Source organism: Bactrocera tryoni, unplaced genomic scaffold (genome assembly GCF_016617805.1).
Source record: "Bactrocera tryoni isolate S06 unplaced genomic scaffold, CSIRO_BtryS06_freeze2 scaffold_7, whole genome shotgun sequence".
In the NCBI taxonomy this organism is placed as follows: Eukaryota; Metazoa; Arthropoda; class Insecta; order Diptera; family Tephritidae; genus Bactrocera; species Bactrocera tryoni.
In genome coordinates this window covers 4,945,895-4,958,636 of record NW_024396366.1, presented here as the reverse complement: position 1 = coordinate 4,958,636, position 12,742 = coordinate 4,945,895, and the positions used below count along the sequence as shown (strand labels likewise).

The window sequence follows — 12,742 nt, the reverse complement described above, 5'->3', positions numbered from 1 at the left end:
GGGCACCTGTGGGCAAAAAATTTTGAAAAAGTGAGCGTGGTCCCGCCCTCTAAAAGTTTAATGCACATATCTCTTAAACCACTTAAGCGATAACAACCAAATTTGCCTAGCGCAAAACATTATAAGAACCCATTTAACAGTAATATTAAAAGCTCCTACATCCGCGATAAATCATTAACTCAATACGCCAAAGACATTAATCGGAAATGGTATAACAGCTGTCTCTTGATTCGCTAAACTAAGTAGATGTCTTTGCATATCTCGTACAGCTCATCGACTCGACGTTGTCAATGCGCAAAGGACCATAAATCTTCCTCGAAACTTTTCTCTCGAACACTTCCAAGGCCGACTGATCAGGTTCTGTCATTGTCCATACCTCCGAACCATATTCGTTAGTCGAGAGAGGACCTTACTTTCCATTGCCTACTTAGTCCAAAGTGTGGTGAAAATCTCGTCGATTGTAGATTTTCGAGGTCCAAAGCCACACCGATAAAGTCCAATCAAAACTTCAGTCTTTTAAACACTATGCTCAATAAGACCTTATAGGCGATACAAGATAAAGTAAAAGTAAACAGGACTTTTTGAATCTAGTGCCCCTTGTGGCGCCATCTATATGTCGACTGGTGCCTTAGAATCTGCTATTTTTTTCAATTGTCCAGTGAGAATTTCATGGCATTTCATTGATTGGGAGTGAAGTTATTGCGTTTTAAGTATCAGAATGTTTGTGTTTTCGGTGCGAAAATGAGCTTCGAACAAAGAGCCAACATTAAATTTTGTTTTAAAATAAATAAATTCGGTAAAACTTTTACCAAAACGTTTCAATTGATGAAACAAGTTTATGGCGATGATTGCCTATTCCGTAGCAGTGTGGTTGTGAGGACATAATGACGATCAACATGTGGACCAATCAAAATCCGTGATCACTGGAAATTCCATCGAAGCTGTGCGTGAATGTATCAAAAATCAGCCAAAATCATTATTGAAATTCATGGAAATGGAATTGAAGCAGAAGGAGACTATTTTAAATAATATAAATTGATTTTACCGAAAAAATCATTTGTTCTGTTTTTTTTTAAGACCTCTTTACTTTGGAACGCACCTTGTATTGAGGAGACACGGTAATTGGTGCAGATTGTGGGGTCCCCTTTTGTGTGAACTGAATACACTTAAATTTCAATCATCGGGAATGGTTTGCAAAGAAGCTGGCAGGTATTTGAATAGCTCGCCAGGCGGCCCCTACCGTTTTGTTGGTCTTCAGACGGGTAATTGCTGTTCGAACTTTTTCATTCAATAGAACGTCCGCTCTATCGTCTTTTGGGGATTCGGGTTTAGCATCTCCAGATGTTACACTTTCACTGATGTTCAGCAGGCTGGAGAAGGGTTTCCTCCGTAACTACAGTATGTTCTAAACATCAGCCACTAGATCACCATTTTGGGTCCTCATGGGTGTGCTCTCCGGTCTTCCGTTAGTCACCGCATCTTTTCGCACAAGTTTCGAGCATTACCTCTATCAGCCATCTTCTCAAGCTCTTCATACTCACTAATTTCGGAACCTTTCTTTTTTGATACGTATATAACATTAAACACCAACGAAAAAACTACACAACTAATTGAAATAAGTGTATCTATTGAAAATAATATACGCAGCAAATACGTGGAAAAAATATACCGCCTCGCCCAGAAAATCTAAAATATTTTGTTCCAGAATGGAATTGTAATAATACAACTAAAAATATCTGCAATAGGTGTGTTACTTACAGCGTTTTCTTTTCTCACAAAAATGTTGCATTTATACTGCTCTGTGTACGGGCTGCGTGTTTTTTTTATCAAAGTATTGCCTTCTTAACAGGCAAAAGTGCAACGTTTTCTACCCTCTCAAAACGTAAGAGTGTCAGTTGCCCTGTGAATTTTTATTTATGGTTTGTAAAAAGTTTCAAAGTATTTTTTTTTTTGTAAATTCTTCTTCTTCTTATGTATTGAAGATTTTGCATCATTTGTCATATAATAAGGCAACATTTTTGTCGAGAAAAGAAAACGCTATTATTTTAAGCCGATTCGTGCTTTATTTCACTTCAGTAATGTTTCGTCGCCTTGCGCGGTTTACGATGGTAAGAGTAGCATTGAAGTAATTATAAATAAATCTTTTTTTACAGGTTCAGGATGCATCATTAGGCGGCTCTTCTGACGATGAAGATCTCTTGGGTGTATTACGAGGTCCTAGTACATTTGCCAATACTTTTCTTTATGTCGGTCTTGGGACTATAGCTTTGGGTTTGGTAATAGCATTTGTAGGTACAGGTGAAAAAGGATTTAAAACAGTAGAACTTAGACTCATTGGACCATCGTTAATTGGTAACTATACATTTTTACATTTAACTGAATATATAGATATTTTGGATTTTTTGACAATAAATAAGCCATACAAAATACTTTAATGGCATCGATCTTATTCAAACTAAAAGTATTTCTAATAAAATTAAACTCTAATTAATGTATACCAAATTAAAGTTGAAATAGAACTGCTGACACTGTGATGAATTTGTCTTGTAAAGTTTGTTTCAAATTAACATGGCGCCCGTAATACTTCTTGACCTTTTGTTCAATTGCTCATGACCAATACTTTGTCAAAGTAATTTATTAAGTATAGTATTATAATAAGGAAACAAAAAAATATTGTCGCTAAAATTGATAATTGTAGTGAAGAACAACTCACTATGAAGTTCAAAATTACGAAAAATCAATTTTTTTGCAATGTAGTGAATTTTCTAATATACTCAAAAGGAAATTAATATATTTCAGGACTAGGATTCGTTTGTTGTATGCTGCGAATACTATTTTGTATATGCCCTTCTCATTGCATTTCAACGAATAAAAAAACTCTTAAGAAAGATTGCAACAAAAATGATGCCGATTATACTACTTCACTACTCCGTGGAGAGGGCAAACGTGTTTCAATAGCCCGACGACCGACATTACAGGTAAGTTAATTAAAGCAATATTTTAAAGATTACGACCGTCGGAGATTCCAAGTGTAGAATAAATGGGGTATTTCATTTCGTTGTTTTTAGGATAATAGGTGGCATCCGTTTTTCTGCATTGTTCAGTTCTCCTTCATCATCATATCCATAATCTTCGTCCCAATTTTCACATTGTGCTGAAGCTGGTAAGTCTTCGCCGTGAGAAACGGGTCTGGTTACTAAAGGAATCTCTAGATATTCCAAAACTATCATTTTTTTCCTTGAAAAACCTGACACTTTTGTCAGGCAAAAGAGCTGTTGAAATGGTTAGTTGGTTTTCGCCAAATTATTAGAACCGCAAAAGGCATAGAAGATAGTTTGCCATGTAACCAGTAACTTAGATTTGCAGCATAAGTTTCACAACACACTTGAAAAGCCCATTTCCCACTCTACGCGCAGTTATAACCTGCTAGATGCTAATTAGATTTTATTAGGCGTAGGCAAGGTATACATATATATGAGAATAAGAAAAGGTCACAGGGGGCCATATCAGGTGAATACGCTGCTGGCTCAATTATATCTTTTAAGTGTTTGGCCAAAGTTTAACACAAATACGTTAAAAAACTTTGTAAAATTCGACAAACACTACTGAGGTCGACTGACATAAACAGCTGCAGTAAACACACTGGTTGACAGATCGCGCTAATTTTTGGTATCATAATTCAGGACAGTTGTACCGACCTAGGTAAAAAAAATTACCTGTCTTCGATATAAGCGGGAGATGAGAAAGGGAAATGAAACATTCCCGATACTTTCTTGACAGGGTGTATATACTTATAATTTTATTTTAATTTCTAATTATAGGTGTAGACCATTATTAACATTGTTTCAAACCAAATGTTGTGTCACCCGGTGGTGATCGTAAGCGAGGATACTAATTCTAATATTTTCTGATATATAGATAGTAATTACATAAAACACGTACTATGATGGAAGTCATTAACGCTTAGCACTTAAAATTTGGGCAGGCGCACTCAGTTATTAGAAATTGTTCGGTTGCTTTAGTTATTGTTGTTAAAACATTACTGGTAAAATATGTTTGACTATTATTTAAGTCCTCGGCTCTGCAGATTCTGCCAGCATAGAATATTTGAAAGTGGCCCTGTTTCAGTCATAGTATATTCTTGAGTTAAGAAAGTATTACATAAATCTTTCAAGCAAATCCCTGGAATTTGTTGTTCGTCATAATCCACATTTACATTTAGTTTTTCAACGATTTCAACGCGCCCATTGTGGAGGGTATACTCCATTTATTTAGCTTTTACTCTTGACAACAAGCCGCTTAAGTCTTGTATATTGACTCAAACTTTTTACATTTAATAATGCTACTTCTTTACTATTTAGCCAAAATACCCAATTACACACAAACGTGGCAGTAATAAAATACTGAATGAAGGAATGGAAGCACTGAGACAAATCGCGACAACATCACTTTTTATGCAGAATGAACAAAAGGCACCATTAAATAGGATAGTTCCAATAATCAAAGAGCCGGAAAATATAGGAGGTAAGTGGTAATATATACATATGTCTATTAGCGAAGTAATGTAGAAGAGTGCAATGATCTTCTAACCTGTGACTCATATCCGCCAAAGCAATAACATTAATAAAAATAATATTTACAGAGTCCACTCGCAAAAAATCGGAGTTTTTAAGAAGAGATGAGCTAGAGCAACCGAGACGTGTACAAAATACCGAGTCAAACAGCAAAGTTAATTGCAATGACGGAAATATTTCAAGTGTAGAAAGTATGATAAATGTAACTGCCATCAATGCAAACGCAACATCAGTTGAAGAATTCCCAAATGTATCTTCAATAAAAACTTTAAGCGAAAACTCTATCGAAATGCCAGAAGTATCATTAGATCAGCAATTAGCTTCTTTTTCAACAATGCTAACCTCAGAACCTATAAGCTGGAGTTCTACTAACAAATTGTCACGACAGCGTATTGCACTGAACAATAAATTGATACCGGAAGTACAATCACATGCTCCCATTGCCCCTAATTATACTAAGGACACCGACTTTCTAATGGAAACTTCTTTGTCGATCAAGCCAACAACAACAGCTAGCGAAATAACACCTGCTCTAATACATAGCACTAGCTCTTCTACTTCGAATAACACATACAATTATTCTGGACTTACGGATAATGCTAGTACTGTAGGAGTACATAAAACATCTACAACGGCTACAGCAACAATAACGCCTGCATCAATAGGGTCTGAACAGAAATTAGAAGAGGAAAATATATATTCGAATTTCGAAACAGGAACGAACACTGCATCAAACGTTTCCACAATTATGTCACCATGTGCAATACTTTCAAATCGTCATACATCTGTTTCCAATTCTCCTATAACTACAAATATGTGCTCAAGGTCACAGTCGGTTTTTCTTCCAGGACAAATTGAAGATAATATCACAACTATTGCGGAGCCAGTAGTGAGTCAACCAGAGCCAAACAATTTGCATTTATCAACATCGGGTTTTTCTAACCCCAGCTTTATATTCCCTTCTCCTTTGTTATCATCATCCGACAGTGAATCAGATGGCTCGTCTGCTTTATCACCCTCACAGGCCACAGTAATACAGAAAATTTGGGCCAGACCGGATCAATTACCTGATGCCAGTACTTCTACAAACGCAATTATATCGCATGATAATAAATATGTCATGCAACAAAATCATCCATTAAGTATAATTGAACCGGAACTTTTATTAAGTCCAGCAAAGCTTGGCCAATAGACAACACATAGCACGTTCCAATAATGTAGGCTTGCTTCGGTTAAAGCTGTCTTTGTATACATACCTATCTTTATACATCTTTATTGCGCAATTAAACATAATCGTTAGCGTTATAAATATAAATATATGTGATAGCTTAGCTGAATCCCAATTTTTCTTTAAAGTTTAGTTAAGCTTAAAATCAGCTGGTAGTTTTTATTAAAATGTCCAACTCATAAACAATGTCATCATTTGCAGAACATTTAAATGCAGAGTGTGAATAAATGAAATACGAATATATATGTCCACATATATTTTATACATAAGGAAAATCGATTTTATTATTTCAATTTTAAATAAAAATTTTAAAGCACTTTTCAGTGATATTCAAATTAGAATCGTGACCCAGTCTTATATTATACTCATAACTTGAAATTCAACAAGGAGGTTTGTTTCATATTCCAACAACATATCCAAGTTTCAGGCGCATTCAAAGTCATACTAGACAAGTATAGCGCATGTATCATTCCATTAAAATTAAGGATTTTGAAGACCTTCAAATCGCCGGGACCTGACGGTTTGTTCTCAGCTCAATTAAAGAGCTACGTAAAAGTCTGATTAGTAACCATCCTTAAAGGGGTGTTGCAATTAAACTACATATATTCCCTCGTTATGGAGGTAAGTGTAAGTATTATTACTATATATACCAAAGGAGAGTAAATGGTATCTGATGAATTCCAAAACTTCGATGTCTAATTTGTGATAAAGCTGGGCACTCACCGAAGAAGTGAGGAAGCGTTTCCATACTTCCTTCGAGTTTGCAGCAACGGCACGTGCTATTGGCGGACATTCCGATTTGTAATGTACTAAAAAAGTAAAGTTCTCCAAACGGCTAGTGCTCGGTTATGGTAGCTGTAAGCCTGTATATACTTTTTCTTGACCTGTGTAATAAGTCCATGGTTTCTGTCATAGTTTGGCCATATTTGCGTCAATATCCTGCATACGGTTATTGATTTCTATCTATAGTATTCTGCACTGTTTGTTCAAATTGCGTTTTGAGCTCCCTCTTGATCGCTGCCAGCGGAAATGGTTATTGAAGTTGGCGCAAGGGAAGTTTTAGCGCATCATTCGGGCATGACTGAGACGCTTCGGTAACCTCCAAACACGCTACGCTCTGAACTCCATTTAAGTTTCTGCTGAGTATCCTTTTGCACGTGTAATACGCTATGTAAACTTTACTAATACGTTTCTCAATTTAAAATTCAGTTTTTTTTATCTACCTCGACTCCCAAATACTTTATGGGGGGTAAAAGAATTGTAGTACCACCGAGTGAGGGAAGTTGAAATTGAGGTAGTTTGACTTTATTCGTCAATGGAATCAGCTCCGTCTTACCATTGTTAAGAATTAGTCCATTTTTCGTGGCTCATTGGTATAACCTCCGCCCAATCAGTGAGATACCATTAACACTATGTCATCCCTATAAGTGAAAGCAGTATCACTCCTCTTCCGTTGAGTTGGAGTAGTATACCGTACAGGGCCACCAACCGTAGAAAAAGGGAAAGGGCGCTTCCTTGAGGAATTCCTCTGCTCACGTAACTGTTCATTAGCATCCATAGAATACTAGGTCGTCTACGCTGCTCTTTGTCAGAGGCTCAACAATGGCGATTACCTTTATACTTTTATAGTCTCCTTCCATATCCAGAAGGACAGCCATTACATATTGCTTGAGGTGTAACTTTGTGCAGGGAAGTTTATGTTAATCGACTTTTAATGTATGCATGTTGCATGCAAGCTTATAAATTGTTCGTAATGGTTGATCTGTTGTATATATCCAAAAGCCCCCTAGGAGCTTCGGCATGAAGGTGGCGAGTCTTACAGCTCTAAAGTTGTTGATTTGATAACAATGATTGAAAAATGTCTTGAAATAAAATAATACCCTCTCGAAGTCTTCCTTGACTAAGAAAGCACATTCAATAACATCTAGCTCAAGGCTACTGAGAGTTCTAGATTTGGACATCTCTGAACCTTGATGGAATAGGTGCACACCGATACAGCTTTTACGTTGTGACCTGCAATGATGATGTGTCAATTTCGATTGGAGGTAAATTCCAAAATACCCTTGTTAACATTATGCAAGCAATATTAAACTACACAAACCGATGGACCGTATCATGCGGACTAAAATCTAGTAAGACTGAATAATTATTATTATTTTACTCGGAAACAATGAACTCCAGAAGTTATCCTAAAATGAATAAATTGTACCAGGCATGGGAAGCCAATACCACTGATTTTCGAAATTTTATACAATTGTATTTACATATGTTCGGACCTTAAAATTGTCCTCCTTTCCAGTGATAAGCATCTATACGGATGGGTCCAACCTAGATGATCAATTGTGGGGTGGTGTTTTTTCGTCGAAATTGGATATAAAAATTGCATTCAGTCTATCAAACCCCTGCAGTGTCTTCGGACTTCGGAAGTTACACCAATTAAAAAAAGCCTTCTTGTTCTGATAAGGAGATTGCCCACAACAAGGAATATACATACATATTTATGTATACAGACAACGTACTAATAGTGTTGAGTAAAGTGTTTTTGCGCTCTTGGATTATTCGCGGAATAATCCCAGTTATTCACAGCTAGTGTTAACACTTATTGGACGATCTAAGTGGATACTATACCTAAAGAAATAGCTAAGCACAATTTACTTTACTATTACTATTAATTTGCACATATACATAGTATCTGTCTCTTTTCGTGGAAAATTTCTAAATTTTCAGTCATAATAAGGGTTACCATTTCGGCCTCAGTCAAAATCAGTCCCGTTGCATATGTAACCCGAACACCACCGCTGAAATACTACCACTTTTTTCACGCACTCGCTCAAAAACAAATAATAATTTAAAAAAAATCTCCGATTCAGGAGGAAACCAGGGAATCAGTGCATTATTCAAGAAAATCAGGGAATTTTCACGAAAATCAGGGAATCAGTGCCGAAGGTCAAAACCGTTTATGGCGTAATTAATTATTAAATTATTTCGCTTTTACTAGTTGTAACCAGTATCGTTATATGAGGAGAGAGCGGGGTTTTCTTCCAATTTCATCCATTATTGCACTACCGGTAGGAGTTCTTATAATATTTGAGCTGAAAAAATTTGGTTTTTGAAGTTGTTTTGGAGATATGTACATACATTAAACTTATTAGGAAACTTATTAGAATTCGAAATTTTCTGACCATAGGTGCCTCTTGCTACTGCGAATTCTTGTGACAAACTACAGTTTTATATTAATGCGGTGCTTAGTTATGACACTTTACAAGTTTTCGGTAAATAGCATTTTATAAGGGTAACAGTCGTCCGATTACGCCCATCTATGAACCCTTAATTTTCTTGGTCTAAGGAACCCGCTTACCAAGTTTTATCAAGATATCTCAGTTTTTACTCAAGTTACAGCTTGCACGGATGGCCGAACGGACGAAAGAAAAGACAGATAGTCACCCGCATTTCAACTTTTCTCGTCATCCTAATCATTTATATACAGTACACTTGTATAACCCTATATCTGTCTAGATTAATTTTATATGATAGGTACAACCGTTAGGTGAACAAAACTATCGTACCCTGTGGCAACAGATGCCTAGGCACTTACAAAGAGTTATAGAGGGTTTTCCATTTGATTTCTTAAAAAAATCGGCTTTTGGAAAGTTTTTTACAGGGTTCTCGTTTTGTCCTGCGCACCAACTTCTCGTAGTCCCTTAAAATATTTTTATATTCATTCCAACAGTCCTCGTTCCACCAAGAGACTTCGTTTTGTGCTTGAGTCGCAGCGTAGAGCAAGCGTATTGAAAAACATTCGCAAATACAGTTACGCCCCTTTTCAAGCTCTTGCCAAATAGTATCTGCCTGTGGACATCCCAGTTTGTACTCGTGGGATTTCTTTTTATCCCGTTCTTAATCTTTGTTTCCGATCTAATGGAGAAGTAGATGTATCAATGGTAAGGAAACAACGGTATGCTTAGCACTCTCCAGTTTTTTTATCAATGCTTCTCTACTTGTACATAGTGTTATGTCTAGAACGTTTTTGGAAGTGGTAGGTAGGTTCCTCACCGCGATTAGCTACCACTAGACTACTTTGTAATATATAGTTGAGTTGGGACTCACCTCGATGATTTATATCAGGCCGCCCCAAACCGAATGGTGGTCGTTGCGCCCACCACCAACGCCTGCTTTCATATGCTGGATGTAGCCACCAGCCTTTGGAGCTCTTCCGTTGGTGCCTCGCAATTATGTGGCATGTAGTAGGATGCAAGGAGTAAAGACTCATCCTTGACACCCTTCACTATCACAATCGTCAGATCATCTGTCGAAATACCGTCATCAATAAGGGAAAATAGACTTTTCTTCACCAATATCGCTGATCTTACCTTGTTAAATACGTTCGGGCTGGTTTCTTTCACCAGCTCCACCTCTGTAGGGCAAGTGATCTCTTCTATGCCGAAATTCTGATCCATCAAGTGACGGCATGAGTGCGCTCGGTTCTAGAAACGAGGGATACCAATAGCTTAATTTCCACTATTTTTCAACGCTACTGTGGCATTTGTCCTAGCGAGTTTTTGAGGTCTATGAGAGCGACGGTCAAACTCCGTTTCGCAATCTCATTGACTGCCGCCGGTACCTTGGACGTTTCGGTTTGTCTGCGTACTTGACGTCTAGCTTCCCGGCTACGTCTTTGAAGTTTTTCTTTCCGTGGGCGCTTTCGGTTCGCCCCCAATGCGATTAGCATACGCTGGATCCGAGGCATTATACCAGTTTCAAGTGGCGAAGGGTGCCCGCCGTTCTTCACATCCTTTCTAGTTCAAGCCAGCCCTTTCACCTCCTTTCCTTCAGGCTGGACTTGCCCTCGAGACGGTTGCATATACTGACCGCCGCTTTGTACCTCACTATCGCCTTCAACCCCTCCTTGCTTGGCTTCCTCCGGGCCCTCTCTTGTTGCCAGAGTTGGAACCCCCGGTCGCCTGCACAGGAGAGCGAAGAAGCTTTTCTTCTTTTTCCGCATTAATGCTTACAACACTTTCTTGGTCCGTGTCTTCTACACCACCACAACCTGCTACCATTGCAGTGGAGGTGTGGCCGCTGACAATACTCTTGCTCTTACGATGTGCCCGTTTGGACCGATGTCCTGATCCGCTTCGTTCCTTTGTTTTCCTCCATGCTGAGTCTCTACCCCAAGCGTTTTAAACTGCCACCAAGTACCTCATCATTCTTTAGAGGATGCATGTAAGGTAGTCCAATATAAGGGGATGATTGGGAAAATACGTCAGCCTTCGCTAGGAGCCGCTTGCCTGCAATGTAATGTCTCCGACAGGAGCTGGCTTGAGATGAAAACCTTCTAAGCAGCGACACCCAGTCGGAATTTTTGCCGACCTATACTATAAACAGATTAAAGTATAAAAATATATACATAAGTCAAAAAAATAAAAATATATATAAGTTGATAAAATAAAATAATGAAATACAATTAATTAACAGGAAAACTAGTGATAGTAAAATTAAGAAAATAATAATTATAAATTATAAAACCAACTAAATATTAAAATAATTAAATAAAAAATAAGGAAATAAAAAATAATAATTTTGAGGAAGACTTGCTACTATCAAGTACAATAATATGTATACCGAAAAAGCATGTAAATGCGAAGATAATGAAGGACTAAAGGCTTTCTTCGGAATTATAATATAAGCTACCAACAAGTATGGCTGACTTCCTAAACGTCTGGATACAATATTTTTATGCCGTATGTATGCACACTTGATACTTTGCAACATTGCTTGGGCTAAACTTTGTATATATAAACTTTGCAAACACTGTTGCGTTTAGGCACATCTCTAATGCGCAAAAATGGCAAAACAAAATATTTTAATAGAAGAAATTTTTTGAATTTTTCGGGAAGTTAGTGATCGTTTCAATATTGGAATGGGAGCTGGTTACAGAGGCTTTATTCAATGCATATAAATTATATCTACGCAGAAGCAGATTATTGCATTTACAACGACTGAGCTGACCCAAAAGAGGGTTATGGAAGCTTTTGAGTCTTACTGTTCACATCCATTCCCTTATGTTTTGGGATGTATTGACGGAACTCATATAAAATTTTGCAGCCGACCAAGGATGGCATTAGTTACTGCAATCGGAAGGGAACACATTCTGTTATAGTACAAGTAAAATTTAAATCTGAAATTAATACTTCTCAAATAACGCATATAATTATTTCAGGCTGTTGCTGATAACAATATGCGATTTCTCGACGTATTTATAGGCTATCCCGGTCGGTGTCACGACGCAACAGTGTGGTCAGCTAGCCCATTGAAGCGAGCAATTGTAAATGGTCTCATTTCATTTCCTCCAGAATGTTATTTGCTTGGTGATGCAGCGTATCCTTTAGAAACGTATTTAATGTGCCTTACAAGGACAATGGGTTCCTATCTGAAGCCCAATCAACATACAATAAAATTTTAAGTTAGACCAGAGTCTGTGTGGAATAAGCATTTGGTGTGCTAAAAAAGAAGTTCAGAATATCAAATTTTTTAGAAGTTCACGATATTAAATTGGCAAAGAATATTATTATGTCTTGTTTCGTACTTCATAACTACTATATATTGGAACACGAAGGAACTCCTGACGGGGTGATTATTGAAAACATGCCTTACACCGAGATCAACACGTTTCTAGCTGATGGAAACCAACGAAGCGAAGCAAGAGCGAAAAGAGAAAGACTGACTAGTTTGTTGTCAGCTTAGCTAAATAAATTATTTTTATTAAATAAAGAATTTTTTATTAAATAAACAATTTTTATTAAACAAATCATTTTTTATTAAATAAATCATTTTCATTCAATAACATTTATGTATTAAATTATTTTAATTCATTAAATGAACACAGTTATTTTATTTGGTTATATTATGTGTATATAAACACTAAAAAAATTGAGATCGG

The 12,742-nt window shown here is 37.0% G+C and overlaps 1 protein-coding gene across 1 annotated transcript in view; it reads left to right on the top strand.

The window, feature by feature from the left end:
- The window catches only part of LOC120781633, an 84,604-nt gene extending 78,557 nt beyond the window's left edge, over positions 1-6,047 (top strand). The window contains exons 3-6 of the mRNA XM_040113864.1: positions 2,154-2,352; positions 2,800-2,978; positions 4,362-4,524; positions 4,643-6,047. Coding sequence (XP_039969798.1) covers positions 2,154-2,352; positions 2,800-2,978; positions 4,362-4,524; positions 4,643-5,766 — 1,665 coding nt within the window. The 3' untranslated portion in view covers positions 5,767-6,047. The remainder of the gene's footprint in view (positions 1-2,153; positions 2,353-2,799; positions 2,979-4,361; positions 4,525-4,642) is intronic.
- The last annotated feature ends 6,695 nt before the right edge of the window (positions 6,048-12,742 follow it).